The 25,158-nt window shown below is 36.0% G+C and overlaps 1 protein-coding gene across 2 annotated transcripts in view; it reads right to left on the bottom strand.

The window, feature by feature from the left end:
• LOC126975444 (apyrase) overlaps nucleotides 1–25,158 on the bottom strand; it is a 47,063-nt gene that overhangs the window by 5,743 nt on the left and 16,162 nt on the right. The window contains exons 9-11 of one of the 2 annotated variants that reach the window (XM_050823338.1): nucleotides 24,194–24,340; nucleotides 22,286–22,452; nucleotides 18,438–18,596 (exon numbers count right to left, since the gene is read on the bottom strand). In XM_050823338.1, the coding sequence (XP_050679295.1) occupies nucleotides 18,456–18,596; nucleotides 22,286–22,452; nucleotides 24,194–24,340 (455 nt within the window). In that variant the 3' untranslated portion in view covers nucleotides 18,438–18,455. Of the gene's footprint in view, nucleotides 1–18,437; nucleotides 18,597–22,285; nucleotides 22,453–24,193; nucleotides 24,341–25,158 lie in introns of those variants that run through there. The other variant, XM_050823339.1, reaches the window with a different exon arrangement.

Here is a 25,158-nt window from a genome sequence, read left to right as displayed (position 1 = left end):
TAGCGCAAAAAAAGAATGCTGCGAGAGTTTCTTCTCTCTCAGAGCGCCATTTGATTCCGAAGCGGTAGAAGTATCTAGTGTATTTGAAATGAGATCAAAATGAATTCTAAAGCAATAATTTTTTTAGAAAATAAATGCCTTTAGTACAAAGACTTAAATAAAACATAATACGTCATAATATATACTTTTAAACGCTTTTTAATAATACTCTTTTATAAAACGGAACGACGCAAAGAAGATTTAACAGAATATTATACATGACACGGTTTAAATGTGTTTTCAATAAGGAAGCTCACTGAGTTTCCAGCGCTCGTTCTTCTCAGGTCGAAGGTATATAACCTGTAATAAAGGCACATAACAGAGACGATGAGATTTGAGCTGTTACAAAATACCACATCACTATCACATCAACTTAGGATTTAAAGTTTAGATCATTTATACGTCTAGATTGACTGTAACAGCTGTGAAAACTCAATTAAATTTTTTTTGACGTTCAAAATTAATTAACCTCGAATTTCGAAATGCACAAACTTAACACAGAGTGACATACATATCGCTAGTGTAAGACGTAGAATGACACGCACACCAAAGTAATAAACATGGCCTGTTTTCATCGGTTGTCTGGCAGCAAGATAGACGTATAAATTATCAAAGATTTTATGATAGATTGTCCAATGAATGTGTCATATTTATTTACGTAAGAACCTTATTTATTATTATTTACTAGATCGTTCAGATGGCGAAATTCTATAATAATTCGATAAATATTTAATTTTGATCTTTATAAGGGCTTATTAACTGTCAGACTGTATGCCTGTACAATGTATGTGTGTCTTTCAAGCAGCAGTGTGTGTAATATTTGTTTGAATTAATATCACGTTTTTATAGGGCATTTAAAAAAATAGGTACAAACACTTCTTCTCCATATATACCTTAACAGTGTTAAATTTCAAGTTCACCCGTCGCGTATGTTGTACCCCTACGCCAACGGGGTACGCCTTGCGTATTAATATTTTATAGAGATTACTAGCTTTTACTCGAGACTCGTCCGCTGCAATAGTAACTTTGGGCTGCATTGTTTATTTTTTAATATACTCGCTTTGCAAATAATACACAAATAAACTGCTGTGGTTAAAACATTTTTATAAGCTAACTGTAGAACTTTCATCCCCTTTTTCACCTCCACATAGGTCTAAATATTAAAAACGCTACAAGAAATAATTATTTGTTTCTTATCAAGTGCCTAAACATAAAGTTTCATGGATCTTCGGTAATTACAATCATTCAAACAAAATTGCACCCCTATTTCAGCCCCGTCAAGCCTTTTATTCGCGATAAAACTTAGCTTATATACTTTTATAGCCGTCATAATTCAATGGATACCCTCTCATGTAGGGACCATGGGCAACGAGGAAGCAGACACGGCAGCCAAAAGCGCCATTGGCGACGGAGTACCACATGACCTTGTCCCGTTACCAAATGAAATTTTGATCAAATATAAACAGGACTGTATACTAGATTGGCACGAATATTATGACAAAAGATTCGGGAAAAGGGCATATGGTACAAAACAATAGTGTGTCAGCTCCCTCGATATCCATGGTTTACAGAATCCAAAGTTAAAAGCACGTATATCGTAACAATGATAAGACTTTATTCCGGGCACATTCCATCAAATAAATTTAAATTTTTTAATGAAAGATCGCTAACACAAAATTGTATAGACTATGGAGGCACAAGAATCGATGATGTTTTCCATCTTTTGATGGAATGTGTACGGAAAGATTCAGAGCGGCCGAGACTCCTTAAGAGTAATAACAATGTGGGTATATATAATAGCTTACTAGCCACTCCACTATCAAGGGCCGCGCGGTCGCTCGTTACGATGTGTTAAGTTAATGCGTTTGTAATTTTATGGTTGTATGTAGCTCTCTGTGTTTTTTATATATTGTGTGATGTAATTAAGGATTTTTTTAAGCCACGGGAGTGACATAGTCATCTTTGGCTAAACCTAAAAAAAAAAAGTATTTACAACTCCTTTTATTTAAGCCCACAGAAATCAAAATGTAGAACTAAATAGATCTTTCTGGCCCGTTCAAGACTGCTTTGTTATTCTATTCCAGTCATGTCTTTATTAGACTTGTGTCGTGTCAACGAGACATGAGTTTTCGTATAAGCAGATCCATCTGTTATTCACTCACTGTAAAAGTGTCTAATATCTTGAAAGGTAGTATTAAATTTTATTATATACTAAAAGAAATTGGATATTATGTTATGTTCAAACTTTCATACAAATTTCCACCCCTATTTCAACCCCGCCAAGCCTTTTATTCGCGATAAAACTTAGCCTTTATACTTTTCCAAGCTCTTGTCTATCTCTGTACTAAATTTCATTAAAACCGGTTCAGCTGTTTAGGCGTGAAGGCGTAACAAACAAACTTACATTCACATTTATAATATTAGTAGGGATAAAAGACTAAACTTTGATTGTCTCTTCTAAATTCCTTAAGAAGCCGGCTGGTTAAGACTGTTTTTTTTTATGGAATAGGAGGACAAACGAGCGTACGGGTCACCTGGTGTTAAGTGATCACCGCCGCCCACATTCTCTTGCAACACCAGAGGAATCACAAGAGCGTTGCCGGCCTTTAACGAAGGTGTACGCACTTTTTTTGAAGGTACCCATGTCGTATCGTCCCGGAAACACCGCACAAGGAAGCTCATTCCACAGCTTTGTAGTACGAAGGAGAAAGCTTCTTGAAAACCGCACTGTGGAGAGACTGTAGTTATTAAAAATGATAATAAAAAATACTGTATAATAATCTGAGCTCTGATTATACGGACCAGAGTTTTATTATTGGCAACAGCAGAAAAGTTAATAAAGTTAACAGAACACACAAATGCAATTGAGTCACAAAAGTTGTTGCTTAGGCGAGGCTTAATTAAAACGTTCTCTCGTGCGGTTCGTAGACACACTATGAATTTTGATTTTTGTTCTGGTAAAGTTTGTTTTATGATACAAATTTTAACAATATAATAATACTAGTAGGCTGCTTTGACTTCACTCGAATTTGATATATAATATTAACATATCATTAAAATCTAAGCAATTTGTTATGTTTTAAAAGTGATAACTCACTTCAGGGATTAATTATACGAATAAAATTTGAAAACAAAATTTATCAACGATGCGGGTCTCGAATTAGCGACCTCTACCGTTCCGTGCGAGCGCTCTATCGTCGATAAATCTTGTATGCTTTTTTCAACTCTCAGTTTGTGGCTTCATCTACTTTACAGTTGATAACCAGCTGCTCAACCCCAATATTTGCATATTAGGAAATTGACTTGAGATGTCGCTCTTGCATAAAAACATACAAAATTTATCGACGATACGTCACACGAACGGTTGGCTCAATTGGAACAGCGCTCGCACGGAACACGAGAGGTCGCGGGTTCGAGTCCCACACCGTTCAATATCAACATGATGCGGGTAAAATATTGCGTTTTCACATAATGGCTTCCTAACTAATTTACCTAAGTTATTTTCTCCGAACAAAACCCTATGATAAATTCAGTAGAAGATACAGAGATACCCGACCTCTCTATATAACGCTAAAGTGTCAAACTGATTAGAGATAATTCTGACACGATCGTCTCTGATTCAAGCTGTTCTCGTTGTATGTCTAGAGAAAGGATATTTATATCCTTTTTTAAACGATCCCGGCTTTTTAAAGCCTTAATTTTCTTAATAATTAATGATATAGTTAGTAGTTCACGTGTTTTATTCCTTATGAAAATATAGAGATTACACGCAAACACACTTGCCTTCAACATTCCCGTCGGAGTAGGCAGAGACAAGAGAACGCCATTTGCTTCTTTCCTTACAAACCTTGTGTGCTTCTTCTGCATTCATTACTCTTTTTATACATGCTCGTGTTTCTGGCTGCTTCAGACCTTACCTTTTTTCAAGGCGTCCCCAATTTGGTACTGACATACCCACTTGCCTTATATATTTGATTTGCCATTCTTTCTTCATTCGCTCCACGTGTCCAAACGATTTCAGCATTCCTTTCTCAACCCTTATCATGACATCTTCTTTCAGACCACAGCGCGCTCGTATATTATTATCGAATATAATTTAAGAATATTAAGTATCATGGAAGTATTTCATATTAGAGTATTTACAACTTCTTTTATTTAAATCCATAGAAATCTAAATGTAGAACTTAATAGATCTTTCTGGCCCGTCCAAGACTGCTTTGTTATTCCATTCCAGTCATGTCTTTATTAGACTTGTGTCGTGTCGACGAGACCTGAGTTTTCATAAGCAGATTCATCTGTTATTCACTCACTGTAAAACTGTCTAATATCTTAAAGTTAAGAAGTTGTAATGTGGTATTAAACTTATATACTAAAAGAAATTGGATATGTAATAAGCACACAACGAATGTCACCACCGCAATAATATTGCTTACGATGCATCGGAAATGATTTAATATAAATTAAACGTCAGGTAATCGGAGAATGGCCAATGGGAGCCCTATAGATATGGCTCGCTGTCCGAATGTCCGTCCGTTAGTCTGCGAACGGGCTGTTTCTATTAACCGCAATAGTTAGACGGCTGACGTTTTGAAACAGTGTGTATAACCGCTGTCAAAACATTTATAAATAATGAGTTAGGCTAATTCCTAATCGATAATATTTTATAAATTGTTATAGAAACCTCTCTTAGTTCTTTTCTGAAAGTATTTCTTGTAAGTTATACAATTTGCACTCGCCCTCATTCACTGTCACTCGAACGATTGGATCTGTGGAAGAGCACTCGGAAAGAACCCGAAAGGTCGCGGGTTCGAGACCTGCATCGGTCCTAAGTTTTCGTTACAAATTTAATTTAATTAATTCCAGAAGATACCTTAAATGTAACAACTTGTTTAGATATGAACGAGCGACATCTCAAGTCTATTTTCAAATATGCCATTTTAGGGGATCAGCAGGTTATCAACTGTAAAGTAGATCCTGTAGATGGATCCACAACCTGAGATTTGAACAAGACATACCAAGACTTACAAACGATACGTCACTCGAACGGCTGGCTAAGTCGAAGAGCGCTCAGACAGAATCCGAGACGTTGCGGTTTCGAGTCCCACGTTCTTTCATAAAAGAAGAGAAAACTTTTACAAGAAAAATCTGGCTTTGGTTCGCCTTCTATTATGCACCAGGCTTAAGAGTAAAAAAAAATATATTTGAAATGAAAACAAATTGGTGTTCGTAGAAACTTTGAACTTTTCCCTTTGCAAATAATACACAAATAAACTGCTGTGGTTAAAACATTTTTATAAGCTAACTGTAAGCTATAAGCGAACTTTCATCCCCTTTTTCATCTCCACACAGGTCTAAATATTAAAAACGCTACAAGAAATAATTACTTGTTTCTTATCAAGAGCCTAAACATAAAGTTTCATGGATCTTCGGTAATTACAATCATTCAAACAAAATTGCACCCCTATTTCAACCCCGTCAAGCCTTTTATTCGCGATAATACTTAGCCTATATACTTTTATAGCCGTCATAATTCAATGGATACCCTCCCATGTAAGGATCATGGGCAACGAGGAAGCAGACACGGCAGCCAAAAGCGCCATTGGCGACGGAGTACCACATGACCTTGTCCCGTTACCAAATGAAATTTTGATCAAATATAAACAGAACTGTATACTAGATTGGCACGATTATTATGACAAAAGATTCGGGAAAAGGGCATATGGTACAAGACACACTATGTCAGCTCCCTCGATATCCATGGTTTACAGAATCCAAAGTTAAAAGCACGTATATCGTAACAATGATAAGACTTCGTTCCGGGCACATTCCATCAAATAAATTTAAATTTTTTAATGAAAGATCGCTAACACAAAGTTGTATAGACTATGGAGGCACAAGAATCGATGATGTTTTCCATCTTTTGATGGAATGTGTACGGAAAGATTCAGAGCGGCCGAGACTCCTTAAGAGTAATAACAATGTGGGTATATACAATAGCTTACTAGCCACTCCACTATCAAGGGCCGCGCGGTCGCTCGTTACGATGTGTTAAGTTAACGCGTTTGTAATTTTTTGGTTGTATGTAGCTCTCTGTGTTTTTTTATATATTGTGTGATGTAATTAAGGATTTTTTTAAGCCACGGGGGTGACATAGTCATCTTTGGCTAAACCTAAAAAAAAAAGTATTTACAACTCCTTTTATTTAAGCCCATAGAAATCAAAATGTAGAACTAAATAGATCTTTCTGGCCCGTTCAAGACTGCTTTATTATTCCATTCCAGTCATGTCTTTATTAGACTTGTGTCGTGTCAACGAGACATGAGTTTTCGTATAAGCAGATCCATCTGTTATTCACTCACTGTAAAAGTGTCTAATATCTTGAAAGGTAGTATTAAATTTTATTATATACTAAAAGAAATTGGATATTATGTTATGTTCAAACTTTCATACAAATTTCCACCCCTATTTCAACCCCGCCAAGCCTTTTATTCGCGATAAAACTTAGCCTTTATACTTTTCCAAGCTCTTGTCTATCTCTGTACTAAATTTCATTAAAACCGGTTCAGCTGTTTAGGCGTGAAGGCGTAACAAACAAACTTACATTCACATTTATAATATTAGTAGGGATAAAAGACTAAACTTTGATTGTCTCTTCTAAATTCCTTAAGAAGCCGGCTGGTTAAGACTGTTTTTTTTTTATGGAATAGGAGGACAAACGAGCGTACGGGTCACCTGGTGTTAAGTGATCACCGCCGCCCACATTCTCTTGCAACACCAGAGGAATCACAAGAGCGTTGCCGGCCTTTAACGAAGGTGTACGCACTTTTTTTGAAGGTACCCATGTCGTATCGTCCCGGAAACACCGCACAAGGAAGCTCATTCCACAGCTTTGTAGTACGAAGGAGAAAGCTTCTTGAAAACCGCACTGTGGAGAGACTGTAGTTATTAAAAATGATAATAAAAAATACTGTATAATAATCTGAGCTCTGATTATACGGACCAGAGTTTTATTATTGGCAACAGCAGAAAAGTTAATAAAGTTAACAGAACACACAAATGCAATTGAGTCACAAAAGTTGTTGCTTAGGCGAGGCTTAATTAAAACGTTCTCTCGTGCGGTTCGTAGACACACTATGAATTTTGATTTTTGTTCTGGTAAAGTTTGTTTTATGATACAAATTTTAACAATATAATAATACTAGTAGGCTGCTTTGACTTCACTCGAATTTGATATATAATATTAACATATCATTAAAATCTAAGCAATTTGTTATGTTTTAAAAGTGATAACTCACTTCAGGGATTAATTATACGAATAAAATTTGAAAACAAAATTTATCAACGATGCGGGTCTCGAATTAGCGACCTCTACCGTTCCGTGCGAGCGCTCTATCGTCGATAAATCTTGTATGCTTTTTTCAACTCTCAGTTTGTGGCTTCATCTACTTTACAGTTGATAACCAGCTGCTCAACCCCAATATTTGCATATTAGGAAATTGACTTGAGATGTCGCTCTTGCATAAAAACATACAAAATTTATCGACGATACGTCACACGAACGGTTGGCTCAATTGGAACAGCGCTCGCACGGAACACGAGAGGTCGCGGGTTCGAGTCCCACACCGTTCATAATTTTGTTTTCAAATTTTATATGAATTAAAAATGCTACGATTGACCACAGTTAAAAAGAGTCCCATGGACATCTGCCATACCAGAAGTTATTATGTTGCATGCTTTTGAACAGTGCCTTTAAAACGTGTCTATGATCTAAGCTTGAAGATTGTCGTATTGGTTTGGAAATACTACAGCCGATAAATGTTTTCAGAATTTCGCTGTGCGAGGTAAGAGATTTCGTGTAACGCATTTGTGGAATGATGGAATTCAATATCAACATGATGCGGGTAAAATATTGCGTTTTCACATAATGGCTTCCTAACTAATTTACCTAAGTTATTTTCTCCGAACAAAACCCTATGATAAATTCAGTAGAAGATACAGAGATACCCGACCTCTCTATATAACGCTAAAGTGTCAAACTGATTAGAGATAATTCTGACACGATCGTCTCTGATTCAAGCTGTTCTCGTTGTATGTCTAGAGAAAGGATATTTATATCCTTTTTTAAACGATCCCGGCTTTTTAAAGCCTTAATTTTCTTAATAATTAATGATATAGTTAGTAGTTCACGTGTTTTATTCCTTATGAAAATATAGAGATTACACGCAAACACACTTGCCTTCAACATTCCCGTCGGAGTAGGCAGAGACAAGAGAACGCCATTTGCTTCTTTCCTTACAAACCTTGTGTGCTTCTACTGCATTCATTACTCTTTTTATACATGCTCGTGTTTCTGGCTGCTTCAGACCTTACCTTTTTTCAAGGCGTCCCCAATTTGGTACTGACATACCCACTTGCCTTATATATTTGATTTGCCATTCTTTCTTCATTCGCTCCACGTGTCCAAACGATTTCAGCATTCCTTTCTCAACCCTTATCATGACATCTTCTTTCAGACCACAGCGCGCTCGTATATTATTATCGAATATAATTTAAGAATATTAAGTATCATGGAAGTATTTCATATTAGAGTATTTACAACTTCTTTTATTTAAATCCATAGAAATCTAAATGTAGAACTTAATAGATCTTTCTGGCCCGTCCAAGACTGCTTTGTTATTCCATTCCAGTCATGTCTTTATTAGACTTGTGTCGTGTCGACGAGACCTGAGTTTTCATAAGCAGATTCATCTGTTATTCACTCACTGTAAAACTGTCTAATATCTTAAAGTTAAGAAGTTGTAATGTGGTATTAAACTTATATACTAAAAGAAATTGGATATGTAATAAGCACACAACGAATGTCACCACCGCAATAATATTGCTTACGATGCATCGGAAATGATTTAATATAAATTAAACGTCAGGTAATCGGAGAATGGCCAATGGGAGCCCTATAGATATGGCTCGCTGTCCGAATGTCCGTCCGTTAGTCTGCGAACGGGCTGTTTCTATTAACCGCAATAGTTAGACGGCTGACGTTTTGAAACAGTGTGTATAACCGCTGTCAAAACATTTATAAATAATGAGTTAGGCTAATTCCTAATCGATAATATTTTATAAATTGTTATAGAAACCTCTCTTAGTTCTTTTCTGAAAGTATTTCTTGTAAGTTATACAATTTGCACTCGCCCTCATTCACTGTCACTCGAACGATTGGATCTGTGGAAGAGCACTCGGAAAGAACCCGAAAGGTCGCGGGTTCGAGACCTGCATCGGTCCTAAGTTTTCGTTACAAATTTAATTTAATTAATTCCAGAAGATACCTTAAATGTAACAACTTGTTTAGATATGAACGAGCGACATCTCAAGTCTATTTTCAAATATGCCATTTTAGGGGATCAGCAGGTTATCAACTGTAAAGTAGATCCTGTAGATGGATCCACAACCTGAGATTTGAACAAGACATACCAAGACTTACAAACGATACGTCACTCGAACGGCTGGCTAAGTCGAAGAGCGCTCAGACAGAATCCGAGACGTTGCGGTTTCGAGTCCCACGTTCTTTCATAAAAGAAGAGAAAACTTTTACAAGAAAAATCTGGCTTTGGTTCGCCTTCTATTATGCACCAGGCTTAAGAGTAAAAAAAAATATATTTGAAATGAAAACAAATTGGTGTTCGTAGAAACTTTGAACTTTTCCCTTTGCAAATAATACACAAATAAACTGCTGTGGTTAAAACATTTTTATAAGCTAACTGTAAGCTATAAGCGAACTTTCATCCCCTTTTTCATCTCCACACAGGTCTAAATATTAAAAACGCTACAAGAAATAATTACTTGTTTCTTATCAAGAGCCTAAACATAAAGTTTCATGGATCTTCGGTAATTACAATCATTCAAACAAAATTGCACCCCTATTTCAACCCCGTCAAGCCTTTTATTCGCGATAATACTTAGCCTATATACTTTTATAGCCGTCATAATTCAATGGATACCCTCCCATGTAAGGATCATGGGCAACGAGGAAGCAGACACGGCAGCCAAAAGCGCCATTGGCGACGGAGTACCACATGACCTTGTCCCGTTACCAAATGAAATTTTGATCAAATATAAACAGAACTGTATACTAGATTGGCACGATTATTATGACAAAAGATTCGGGAAAAGGGCATATGGTACAAGACACACTATGTCAGCTCCCTCGATATCCATGGTTTACAGAATCCAAAGTTAAAAGCACGTATATCGTAACAATGATAAGACTTCGTTCCGGGCACATTCCATCAAATAAATTTAAATTTTTTAATGAAAGATCGCTAACACAAAGTTGTATAGACTATGGAGGCACAAGAATCGATGATGTTTTCCATCTTTTGATGGAATGTGTACGGAAAGATTCAGAGCGGCCGAGACTCCTTAAGAGTAATAACAATGTGGGTATATACAATAGCTTACTAGCCACTCCACTATCAAGGGCCGCGCGGTCGCTCGTTACGATGTGTTAAGTTAACGCGTTTGTAATTTTTTGGTTGTATGTAGCTCTCTGTGTTTTTTTATATATTGTGTGATGTAATTAAGGATTTTTTTAAGCCACGGGGGTGACATAGTCATCTTTGGCTAAACCTAAAAAAAAAGTATTTACAACTCCTTTTATTTAAGCCCATAGAAATCAAAATGTAGAACTAAATAGATCTTTCTGGCCCGTTCAAGACTGCTTTATTATTCCATTCCAGTCATGTCTTTATTAGACTTGTGTCGTGTCAACGAGACATGAGTTTTCGTATAAGCAGATCCATCTGTTATTCACTCACTGTAAAAGTGTCTAATATCTTGAAAGGTAGTATTAAATTTTATTATATACTAAAAGAAATTGGATATTATGTTATGTTCAAACTTTCATACAAATTTCCACCCCTATTTCAACCCCGCCAAGCCTTTTATTCGCGATAAAACTTAGCCTTTATACTTTTCCAAGCTCTTGTCTATCTCTGTACTAAATTTCATTAAAACCGGTTCAGCTGTTTAGGCGTGAAGGCGTAACAAACAAACTTACATTCACATTTATAATATTAGTAGGGATAAAAGACTAAACTTTGATTGTCCCTTCTAAATTCCTTAAGAAGCCGGCTGGTTAAGACTGTTTTTTTTTTATGGAATATGAGGACAAACGAGCGTACGGGTCACCTGGTGTTAAGTGATCACCGCCGCCCACATTCTCTTGCAACACCAGAGGAATCACAAGAGCGTTGCCGGCCTTTAACGAAGGTGTACGCACTTTTTTTGAAGGTACCCATGTCGTATCGTCCCGGAAACACCGCACAAGGAAGCTCATTCCACAGCTTTGTAGTACGAAGGAGAAAGCTTCTTGAAAACCGCACTGTGGAGAGACTGTAGTTATTAAAAATGATAATAAAAAATACTGTATAATAATCTGAGCTCTGATTATACGGACCAGAGTTTTATTATTGGCAACAGCAGAAAAGTTAATAAAGTTAACAGAACACACAAATGCAATTGAGTCACAAAAGTTGTTGCTTAGGCGAGGCTTAATTAAAACGTTCTCTCGTGCGGTTCGTAGACACACTATGAATTTTGATTTTTGTTCTGGTAAAGTTTGTTTTATGATACAAATTTTAACAATATAATAATACTAGTAGGCTGCTTTGACTTCACTCGAATTTGATATATAATATTAACATATCATTAAAATCCAAGCAATTTGTTATGTTTTAAAAGTGATAACTCACTTCAGGGATTAATTATACGAATAAAATTTGAAAACAAAATTTATCAACGATGCGGGTCTCGAATTAGCGACCTCTACCGTTCAGTGCGAGCGCTCTATCGTCGATAAATCTTGTATGCTTTTTTCAACTCTCAGTTTGTGGCTTCATCTACTTTACAGTTGATAACCAGCTGCTCAACCCCAATATTTGCATATTAGGAAATTGACTTGAGATGTCGCTCTTGCATAAAAACATACAAAATTTATCGACGATACGTCACACGAACGGTTGGCTCAATTGGAACAGCGCTCGCACGGAACACGAGAGGTCGCGGGTTCGAGTCCCACACCGTTCATAATTTTGTTTTCAAATTTTATATGAATTAAAAATGCTACGATTGACCACAGTTAAAAAGAGTCCCATGGACATCTGCCATACCAGAAGTTATTATGTTGCATGCTTTTGAACAGTGCCTTTAAAACGTGTCTATGATCTAAGCTTGAAGATTGTCGTATTGGTTTGGAAATACTACAGCCGATAAATGTTTTCAGAATTTCGCTGTGCGAGGTAAGAGATTTCGTGTAACGCATTTGTGGAATGATGGAATTCAATATCAACATGATGCGGGTAAAATATTGCGTTTTCACATAATGGCTTCCTAACTAATTTACCTAAGTTATTTTCTCCGAACAAAACCCTATGATAAATTCAGTAGAAGATACAGAGATACCCGACCTCTCTATATAACGCTAAAGTGTCAAACTGATTAGAGATAATTCTGACACGATCGTCTCTGATTCAAGCTGTTCTCGTTGTATGTCTAGAGAAAGGATATTTATATCCTTTTTTAAACGATCCCGGCTTTTTAAAGCCTTAATTTTCTTAATAATTAATGATATAGTTAGTAGTTCACGTGTTTTATTCCTTATGAAAATATAGAGATTACACGCAAACACACTTGCCTTCAACATTCCCGTCGGAGTAGGCAGAGACAAGAGAACGCCATTTGCTTCTTTCCTTACAAACCTTGTGTGCTTCTTCTGCATTCATTACTCTTTTTATACATGCTCGTGTTTCTGGCTGCTTCAGACCTTACCTTTTTTCAAGGCGTCCCCAATTTGGTACTGACATACCCACTTGCCTTATATATTTGATTTGCCATTCTTTCTTCATTCGCTCCACGTGTCCAAACGATTTCAGCATTCCTTTCTCAACCCTTATCATGACATCTTCTTTCAGACCACAGCGCGCTCGTATATTATTATCGAATATAATTTAAGAATATTAAGTATCATGGAAGTATTTCATATTAGAGTATTTACAACTTCTTTTATTTAAATCCATAGAAATCTAAATGTAGAACTTAATAGATCTTTCTGGCCCGTCCAAGACTGCTTTGTTATTCCATTCCAGTCATGTCTTTATTAGACTTGTGTCGTGTCGACGAGACCTGAGTTTTCATAAGCAGATTCATCTGTTATTCACTCACTGTAAAACTGTCTAATATCTTAAAGTTAAGAAGTTGTAATGTGGTATTAAACTTATATACTAAAAGAAATTGGATATGTAATAAGCACACAACGAATGTCACCACCGCAATAATATTGCTTACGATGCATCGGAAATGATTTAATATAAATTAAACGTCAGGTAATCGGAGAATGGCCAATGGGAGCCCTATAGATATGGCTCGCTGTCCGAATGTCCGTCCGTTAGTCTGCGAACGGGCTGTTTCTATTAACCGCAATAGTTAGACGGCTGACGTTTTGAAACAGTGTGTATAACCGCTGTCAAAACATTTATAAATAATGAGTTAGGCTAATTCCTAATCGATAATATTTTATAAATTGTTATAGAAACCTCTCTTAGTTCTTTTCTGAAAGTATTTCTTGTAAGTTATACAATTTGCACTCGCCCTCATTCACTGTCACTCGAACGATTGGATCAGTGGAAGAGCACTCGGAAAGAACCCGAAAGGTCGCGGGTTCGAGACCTGCATCGGTCCTAAGTTTTCGTTACAAATTTAATTTAATTAATTCCAGAAGATACCTTAAATGTAACAACTTGTTTAGATATGAACGAGCGACATCTCAAGTCTATTTTCAAATATGCCATTTTAGGGGATCAGCAGGTTATCAACTGTAAAGTAGATCCTGTAGATGGATCCACAACCTGAGATTTGAACAAGACATACCAAGACTTACAAACGATACGTCACTCGAACGGCTGGCTAAGTCGAAGAGCGCTCAGACAGAATCCGAGACGTTGCGGTTTCGAGTCCCACGTTCTTTCATAAAAGAAGAGAAAACTTTTACAAGAAAAATCTGGCTTTGGTTCGCCTTCTATTATGCACCAGGCTTAAGAGTAAAAAAAAATATATTTGAAATGAAAACAAATTGGTGTTCGTAGAAACTTTGAACTTTTCCCCAATAAAATATTTAATTACCAACAAAACAAACTAGATAACTAGTTGTTAGGTTATCTGGCTACATTAAGTGTTGCCCTTATTTTACGACGAACAACTTCAACAGATAGGCTCGGGTAGTGGCATGTGGGTTCGTAAAATTAAACCTACTAAAAACTATGACCGTTAATTCCTAGTCTGATAGCACTTAAGTAAACATTTTATATTGAAATTCTAATAAAATTCAAACCATTGAGGAAATAAGTTAATTATAGTAGAACTATAATTATTTTAGTATAAAAGCAATTTACAGATAAATTTTCAATTATTAATAACATTAGGACTGTTAAATGTTTACACAAACGAATCAACTTATTCATACTGAATATGGTTTTAATTGGTTGGGAAATAGTTTCTTTGCTTTTCATATGGACACACAAGCCTCTTTTTTTTAATTATATTATGAGATCAAAAAACGCGACAAATAGTTTTTTTTTTGAAAATAAGGGACGAGACGGGCAGGACGTTCAGCTGATGATAATTAATACAACCTACCCATAACAATGCACTGCCGCTCAGGATAATTAAAAAACCCAATAATACTGAATGGCAGTACAACTGCGCTTGTCACCTTGAGTCATAAGATGTCAAGTCTCATTTGTCCAGTAATTTCACTAGCTAAAGCGCCCTTCAGACCGAAACACAGTAATACTTACACATTACTGCTTCACGGCAGAAATAGGCGCCGTTGCGGTTCTCAAAATCTAGCCGGTATTAGGTGCAAAGAAGTCTGCCACTGGTATTAGTAGTCTTCTCTCAATGTTAACCCGAAACTGCAGACCATACTCTTTCTATTGATCAATTCTGGCCACTTTCTCTCAACTTATTACGTTAATCTAATCAGTGGTTAACAGTGATTAGTTAGTCGATAATTCTGCTCTGCGGTAAAAGCTCATAATGAACAATATCCTTCCAAACTTACCATACACAAAGCATAGCCTTATGGCCATCAAACCCGGGCTTAGCCACAGTTTCTGAAGCCTTAAATTACTATATTTTTCGGACATTACTGTCGTACGTGTATCACTTTTCATCAAAAATTATCTATCTTTTCAAAAACAGTTTATTTCATAATGCCTCAATAGAGAATCTCATTTTAGATGATACTGTAAGGTTTATCATATATTCTTTGATGTTGCTGTGTGTTTAAGTGGTGACAGTTCCTTGAAAACCGCAATAGAGGTATGGTAATGAAGAGTTTCACCATCTTGATGGTCATTGACATTGATAGACATTGATATATTCATAATAAAGTTAGCCATGTGTTACCCAGGTACAATGAAGTATGTATTTTACCTGTTCTGTGAACGGGGCAGTAGAGATGGTCGGAAAGCTCTTCGTTATACTCCCCTTAATAAATACTGTAGACGATACACGAAGAAATGTCAATGTCAAGTGATCAGTCCGTTGACACAACACTGAACTCCTGACAATAGTATACTACTCGTATCCTTAGTTTAACTTACTAGACTTAGACAAATTTATCCTTTTATGCTTACTTACATTTCAATAACCTATTGAACGATAGCATTGGACTATAACCATATTGGACATAACTATGGATAGATAAGATCTTGTCATTAAACGGTGACAGCAAAGTATTCGTAAGTTAAATTAATGGTAGATATGTTATTGAAAACGGCCGTAAAACAGCTCTGCGTACACCAGAGTACATATGGAAACAATTTTACGCATAGAGTCATATAATACTTTCTGATTCATATTTGAGTCAATATATAAAGTAATAGCTTCTTAGTTTTACTTTGAAAAGTAATTCAATTACTTAGTGAAGGTTATATCTCATTCTAATCTAGCACATTATAATACAGCACAATCACGGACTAGTAAAAAAATAAGGACTCCGCGCCGTGATATTAGCAAGTGAAGGCACCTTTAAGCTAGTGTGTATGTGGTTACAAGGGATATTTTATTGAGACGCAATCTGATCTGTCACAGACGATGACAATTCTCATAATGGCCGCCTATCAGCCTGTAGTGTAAGTGTGTGCGTGAGGCGATGTATTCACACGTTTATTGGCTTGTTGGTGCTACACTGTTATGTAAGGTGACACGTAGTCCTTATTTTTTTACTTATCCGTGAGCACACTAATGCAAGAGTTAAGGAAGATTCTTGAAAAAACTGTAAAAAATTATTAGGTGCCCCTAGACAACTAACTACTTCATTATTCTTTTGATGTATAGTCCAATCTGCTTGTAACTAAGGTCAACATGACATAGGTTTGTCAACGAATCTTGTTTTTCGTAATCAGATTCTCTTTGTAAGTACATACCAACTCGGAACTACTGTTGTTTCGTTGAAGTTTACTCAACATCCTTATCTAGTCGGCATGCTAAAAATAATTGAATTGTATTTCAAACATATTATTTTCGTATAGTCGAGCCATTCTTCTAGAAAAGAAACTAGTGATTATGGACATATTTAAGTATATTAGACATAAATGGCATTTATTTTTCTCAAAACTGATTCCTTTATAATTATTTTTGATGTCATTTCTAATATACTAGATACTTCTACCGCTTCGGAAACAAATGAAGCAGCGCAAGAAATTTTCCCAGCATTCGTTTTTTGCGCTCCTTTTAATAAAATACACAATATTGTACTGTCATAGCTATTGCTATAAAATAACATAATCTACTCTCAGGCTGTCCGATCACTTAGATATTCAGTTTTGGAGTAGTAGGATTTACGACGGAGCCATTTTTTAATAAAACATTTAAATTTACTTATAGGTTATACCTGAACAGTGGCTGGGACTTTATTATAAAAGTGTATACATTTCAACTTCCATTAATATATCCCCAACCATGCCGTGATAAGAACGTCTACCTCCAACCTATTACAATTCTTTTCACGCTCTCTATTAATTTGTGCAGTCATACTTTTTCCGTTATCCTCTATAGATGACCAAACAAAATAATATACACATCGGCTTTTTTTGAAACACAACTAAAATGCTAGGAACGTATACATACCTTACATGTATCTATTATTTATAAGTCTATATAGACTATGACAGCTGTTAAAACGTCGAAAAAACTAAACTTTAGAACTAGCCTCTATTTTGTTGAGCATACAAATTGTGAGTGTAAGATGTAGCTTTTCACGCACACTAAGCTAATACTCCTCGGCTGTTTTTATCAGTTGTCTAATAGCAAAAGACTCTATCTAGACGTATAAATTATCTAAGGTCGTAGGTATATTAGCAACGCCGTGAAATTATAATTTCACTAGTAATAATATAATTAAACGGTAGTTTGTCAATCGACTTCATTAATTAGAATTTAACGTAAATTTAAGATTATTATTATTATTAAATTTAAGATAAAACCAGGCGGTTTTTGTGACATCATAATATAACTGGTACACTATTTTTAAGAATCTTATCTATAAACGATTATCGAAAATTGCATAAGCATCGACATAACATTTAAATAGAAACATGACGTGATTCCAATATAGTTTGACATTTCCATATAAACTTCAACAGCTTTACAAATAAACTTAGTACTAAGTTATGCCGCTTCATAAACCAAGAATATGTTTACAAATAGACATTTTGCTTACTATTGGTTTATTCGGACGCATAATGTTTCCCGCGCTTATTTGCAATACTGCTTGACATTCGGTAAACTTTAGAATTGTTATTGTAATGACAGTGTTGTCAGCAATATACTCAACATATGCGAATGTTTATTCTCGGTCATAACTTTATACCAAGTTCAATTGTAAGGCCGCAAAGATTTTGTTTGCTTCATTTTAATGTAACGATTATTTTCGTTATTTTGAATAAAATTCATGCCAATCAATAAATCATTTTAACTTTATATTTCATAGACACTTGGATGTTGTGATGTGATGCACGGGCAACGCCGCGCCGTGCCGTAACGACGCTATGCTGTAGCGACGTTTTGACGTAGCTACGATATGACGTAGCTACAATATGCCGTAGCGACGCTATGCCGTAGCTACGCTATGCCATAGCGATGCTATAAATGCCATTGCGCTTTCACTGCAATTGGAGAAGTGGAGAAGAGGCCTGCCATCTTTGATTTGTTTGGATTTGCAAAATAGACTTTATTGTTTAATGATACTTTCAGTTTGATTGCTTCAAACATTTCTATTTTAACGAGTATTTAATGAAAAGAGGAAATTGGGGAATCCTAAATATTATTATAATAATAAAATGTTATGTTTTTAGTGTATTTTAATTCGGTAAGCATGGTTCATTGATTTGTATCCGTCCATCTAAATCCCTTATGACGGGAATTCGCCGCTCCAAATAATCTTGAAATACGGTATTGTCGACTCCAATTACATCACTTGGACCTTTATTTTCCGACACCATCTGAAAAAAATAGCATTAATATTTTTGTCCTTAATATAATATTTCTTACATAATACCATGATTATCAATTAAAATGAGAATAGAATTAAAAATAGGGATGAATATTAATTCTATTTTATATTATCAAGGACTTGATGAAATGACTTAAGAATCTTTTTAAGTTATATTAAATCACTGGGCTTAAGTGACTTAACACATCTTATGTCTCAAGGTGACGAGCGCAATTGTAGTGCCGCTCAGAGTTTTTGGGTTTTTTCAAGAACACTGAGTATTACTGCATTATAATGGGCAGGGCGTATCAATTACCACCAGTTGAACGTCATACTAATCTCGTCCTTTATTTTCATAATAAAAATATTAACTAGATTCATATAGATAGTAGAAAGTTTGGCGGTAATATGGTAATCAAAGTTGCTTTTGTAGCATTATTTGTTGGTAATTTACTAAAACCAGTAATAACAAATCTGTATTTAATATACCGCACAAATTATACATTTAAAAACCATAAAAAGTATTAATGTAGCCGAAATAGGATATTAAAAACTGAGCGGCAATACAACTGCGCTCGTCACCTTGAGACATAAGCTCTTAAGTCTGATCAAGCTTAGAACTAGCCTCTATTTTGAGCAATTCACGCATGCTAACACTAAGTGTCATACAAATCGCGAGTGTAAGACGTACCTAGTCACGCACTTTAAGCTAGTATTCCTGGCCTGTTTATATCGGTTGTCTAACAGCAAGAGAATATATCCAGACGTATAAATTATCTCAGAATAAGTTATTTAAAAAACGTTTCATCATTGTTAAAGAAATAAGAATTTTACATTTATATCACAATGCAAGAATTGCTTTTATTTCATATATTTTTCAATTTCACAATCGTGACGGTAAGATATTTTTTGCCTTGTATTTTTTTAGTGTAGCAAAATATAATCTAAGCGGCAAATCGCCCGTGCGAAGTAGAAGCACGTCGTCACAATCGGCGAGCAGCTTTCCAGTTACCCGACCGGAACACGCAAGTTCTGGTCGTTGTCGAAAGCTGCTCTTGATAACTTCAACCAGCTGTCCCCGCCGTTGCACATGAGGAATGAGACCCTGGCCCATACGGCAAAAGAGAAAGCCGATCTCCTGTGCACTCTTTTAGCCTCCAACTCGACTTTTGACCACAAAGGAAAAACACCGTTAACCATCCCACGGTGTAAGAGCTCTATGCCTGAAGTACAGTTCAGACAGAAAACTGGTAGGCGAGCTCTGTTTTCGTTGGACATCAGGAAGTCGAGCGGGCCGGATGGATGGATTTCTCTAACCATGCTTAGAACGTGTGCCCCTGAGTTGACGCCGGTGCTAACACGTTTATTCTGGCACTCATATACAAAAGGCGTAGCCCGTGACTCATGGAACTCAGCCCTTGTCAATACGATCCAAAAAAAGGAGACAGTTCGGATCCGGCAAACTACAGGCCTATAGCTATTACCTCCCTGCTCTTCAAAATCATGGAGAGCATAATTAACCGCCAGCTCTTGGTATACCTAGAGGGTCACCAGTTGATCAACGATCGGCAGTACGGCTTTCGCCATGGTCTGTCGGCTGGTGATCTTCTGGTATACCTAACACATAGATGGGCGGTGGCTATTGAAAGCAAGGGGGAAGGCCTGGCAGTTAGCCTGGATATACCGAAGGCCTTTGATCGTGTATGGCACAAGACACTCCTCTAAGAACATTACATACATTACTATGCAGACGACAGCACGGGCGATGCAGGTCTCTCTAAGGAAATCGAAACTGTGATTCCCCTGGTGTTGCAAGAGAATGTGGGCGGCGGTGATCACTTAACACCATGTGATCCGTACGCTTCTTTGGCCTCCTTTTCCATAAAAGAAATATATATACATTTGAAATTAAGTAGCCTTAATTACCGCTATATGGAAACCGTAGTTGAAAATTGATATATTCGTGGTGCGGATGAGTGACTAGTTGCGTTTAGATTAGCATTTTCAATAATCTGATTTGAGGTGATTGAGAGAGGGTTTTTGTTCATTAGCGGTTTAGTGGTGGGGCTTGCATGCTACGACAATAATAAATGGTCGTATTACTTAGAGATTTAATTTAAAATAGTAAAACATTGGCATTAATAGCGGGATTCCAGTATGAGATGTGAGTTTTGTCAACACTCATATATTTCTTCCTTTTAGAGTGGAGACTCTTGGTGTCCGACGGAGAAAAGAAATATAGGGTGTTATAAGTAAAGGTAATTTACTTAAAACTTAGCTATACGATTATGCCAGTGACCTCGAGCGATGAGGAGGAACTTGCGTCACTCCGCAAGATCATCGTACCTCCGTAATGAACATTTTTTATATTCCAAAATGCTAATGACCAAAGAGGAAGTCAATACTACGTTATAAGAGGCTGGACTGCGTAAGTAAAAATTTAAATTTAGTTTAGTATGAAACGTGCAGAGAGATTTAACATAAGTTTCATAATCCGGCTAAGTTTGAGAGCGAACAGCTTTACAACAATACATTTTATATTAAATGTTTTCACAACATACCGCCTAGCCTAGATTTATAGTCATTACAAATCATAATATATCTTATCCTTAAAAAATATTTTGTAAAAAAGTGAATGGTATCGTCTCTCGTCAACCAAGAATATTTACAGTAATATTTGATTAGAACCTACATTAGATTCAAGGTCATATACCTTACAGTATAGATTAGTATATTTTCTTTTAATTAAGACGTTAGATATCAAACTTAACCTGCTTCTCGAAAATAAACCTATTTTTTCCGGCTAATCAGTTCCGTTAATGCATACCTTTAACAGTAACATTGTAATTATATAGTATAGGTAAATGAAAAATTACCAGTGGGATAGATTATCCCATAAAAACCCTTTTCGATATTGTAAAGCTAAGAAAAACTAAAGAAAAGGCCATGAAGTTCGGAAACTCTATCGATTAAATTATAAATACAATTTTATGGAAATACGAAAGCTGGAGACAGTGAAAAAAGAGATGAGGAAATCTAACTATCTGATAACGTTTATTAATTCTATAGTTTAGAGAAAGCAGGATTACCAAAAAAAAATTGCTTCACAAATTGCTACGAATAATTGTATTTTTAGGGACCACTGATTTCTTAAAGATTATGTTGTACATTTTTATATTTGAATATATTTTGATTATTTGTGTCATTCCTTCCTTATTCCTCACTGGGGTGTTTTGAGTAACTTGACATCTTCTGGTACCTTCAACACAAATCAATATTCACAGGATGCCGGCTGGATTATGGGTACCACAACGGCGCCTATTTCTGCCGTGAAGCATTATTTTGTTTCGGTCTCTAGGGCGCCTTAACATCTTATGTCTTAAGGCGACGAGCGCAATTGTAGTGCCACTAAGAATTATTGTTTATCAAGAATCGTGAGCGGCACTTCATTGTAATAGGCAGGGCGTATCAATTACCATCAGCTGAACGTCCTGCACATCTCGTCTCTTTTTGTCACCTAGAAAATCCTAAAAATTCTGAGCGGCATTACAATTATTGCGCTCGTCACCTTGAGACACGTGATGTTAAGTCTCATATCCCCAGTAACTTCACTAGCTACGGCGCCTTTCAACCCGTTATACTTTCAAAGTAATTCACAAAATAAATTAACTGAATTGTCGCATAATATCTCATACTCACTCTAAAACCATCTCCTCCGTTTGCCATGAAGCTTTGTGAAACGACTTTATAAACTTTATTAAGCTCTAGCGGCTCGTATCTCGGTATATCACAGTCGATGCACCGGACCGTTACGTTCACCACACGCTGGTTTATTGGTCGTGAACCGTCGAAATTTACTCGCAACCCTGAAATACAATTTAAATTACGTTTTGTACGTTGTTATACTGACCCGGGAAAACTATTCTAATGGTTATTTATTCGACTAAAAGGAATGCGTTTTAAGTAAGGATTTGGATAAAGAACTACCAAACGCTACATATACCATATATACTTACAATATACTAGAGTTAACGGACCAAAATGGGACTCAAATGATGGCGTAAAACGTTCAGTGACCATTGAGTTTATTTTTTGATATTTTTAAATATCATTTCCGTGACCTATCTGAATTTAGTGATTTTGTTTTGATTTGATTTATTTTTCAGACCAAACATTAAGTTAAATTAAATTGCGGTACATCATCATCACCATCAGCCGGAATACGTCCACTGCTCGACAAAGGCCTCCCCAAAGATTTCCACGACGATGGGTCCTGCGCTGCCCTTATCCAACGATCTTGACCAGATCATCTGTCCATCTTGTGGGGGGCTTAGTACGCGGTCGCCATTCGAGGACTTTTTCTGCCCCAACGGCCATCTCTCCATCGAACTATGTGCCCTGCTCACTGCCACTTCAGTTTCACAATCATCAATCAATCAATTGTAATACAATGCTAAGGAAATATTTCCACGATGAACCAAAATCTTCCATGTTTGGACCAACAATACGGCTTACACTTTTCTAATGGATCAGCAACGCTTCTGTGATTACTCTGGTGATGCAAGAGACTGTGGGCGATGGTGATCACTTAACACCAGGTGACCCGTTTGTCCTTACTTCCATAAAAAACATAAAAACACAGTAGAAACTAAACACAGTAAGAGCCCCGTTGATTATATTGGGACAGGCACTCTAAAAGTTACGGTAACTAATCAGAAAGGAAGGAGCCCTGGAAAATTACCAGTAACTTATTCTCCCTCATATAATATAAACAGTGGCTTCTCACATCACAATAAGAATGAAGCTGTGAGTTGGGTAACAAATTATACTCCACATTACACTAATTGGAAAATTCGCGCGGAACACAGAAGTTCCAGTTCCAAGTTAATATCATAAAGTTTAACGCGCCTCAGTTCAAGGATCATATATTTTTCGTATAATTAATCAATTTACTTCTAAGTACGGAAGTTTTCTTAGGAAAAGGAATTATTATTTACTAGCATCGTCCAGTGTAGATTTACTAACAAACTGACCTTTGTATCAGATATTGTATAACTCATACAATTAAATTGTTTGCTTGAGTTTCTTAGTAAATTTCAAATAACTGTGCGAGGCAAAATGTTTCTTCAAAATTTTAACAAAAACATCTGAAGTCCATTAAAACACTATTCAAAAACAATAGATATATAAAATTTAAAAAAATATAAAAAGTTAAAAAATATTTGCATTATTTTATACAATCTAATTAATATTTTTAATTCTAGTTACAATTGAATATTTATCAAAATCGGTGTACATAACATAAAAAAATACGGACGAATTGAGAACCGAATTGAATTCAGTTAAAAATTACGAGGTTATGGATTGCCAGGCACAAGTGACATTCACGATTAAACAATATATCTAGCAGTAAAGTTATTATAATATTATATATTAATTAATTAGCCCAAACAAGTTCTGGGATTACAAGCACATTCTGGGATATATAAAACAAACAGGAAACTATATTAAAACACCGATTAACCAAGCAATGTCTACAACTCGTAGCTCTATAGATGAGACGTACAATACGAAAAGCAATTTTATACAATAATAGTTAATAATTACCAGAAAACTGTAACATGGTTGCTCCGGGCCAAGGTTCATTGGTGACACTGAACTCTAACATTTCCATAATGTGTTCCCCTAGTAAGTCGAATACCTCTACAGTATTGTCAAATGGCATTGCAAGAAGCATCCCCTCGTATGTTATATCTGCACATAAAAAACCAAGTTATATAAAAAAACCTGCCAAATGCAACCTTTAAAAACTGCAAAAAAAAATCACGTTTGGTTCACCCCCATTTAGGGGGCGCCCTTAAATAGTTATTTTTATTATATTTGTTAATTTCAACTGTAACAGATGGACAGACAGACAGACGGAAGAACAGATAGCGGAGTCTTAGTAATAGTGTTCCGTTTACCTTTTTGGTACGGCACCATATTTCGCCTCTACCTGTATGATAGTCAATTGCACCAGCTACAGGCAAAAATTTCAGGAGGTCATGATTAGTTAGTTAGAGCTCATTATTATTATTACTCCTTAGTATTTGTATACAAATTCGACTTAGAATTCGAATCCCATCTCAATCCGAAATTCAATGGAAAACTTTAGATTCACCCCGATCACCCAGTCAGAGCATATCAGCAGGTTAGAGTTATTTTATAAAATTCAAAGTCCTCCAGTCTCTCCTAGGATAAGATATAAATTCGACATTCAAAAGGTTGGACCAAAAAGGATGTTAATACGACGTAATAAGACTCTAAAAACTGGTAAAAATTTAAATTTAGTTTAGTATGAAACGTATCATTTGTCATAAGTTTGAAATAGTAGTTATAACAGATTGGCCACGAACAATGACGTTTAAAGTCATTGGCCACGAAGTGTAATCCGGCTATGTTTGAAAGCGTACAGTTGCTTAAAAAGTATTGGATTTTGGCTATATCCTTTTTTTACGAGATAATTGCCGTCATCTATCAATCGGCCAATGACTGCTCGTTTCGTACAAACAAGTGAATCGCTTTTTTCTTAG

Source organism: Leptidea sinapis, chromosome 36 (assembly GCF_905404315.1).
Source record: "Leptidea sinapis chromosome 36, ilLepSina1.1, whole genome shotgun sequence".
NCBI classification, from domain to species: domain Eukaryota; kingdom Metazoa; phylum Arthropoda; class Insecta; order Lepidoptera; family Pieridae; genus Leptidea; species Leptidea sinapis.
This window is presented reverse-complemented; position numbering and strand designations above follow the sequence as displayed.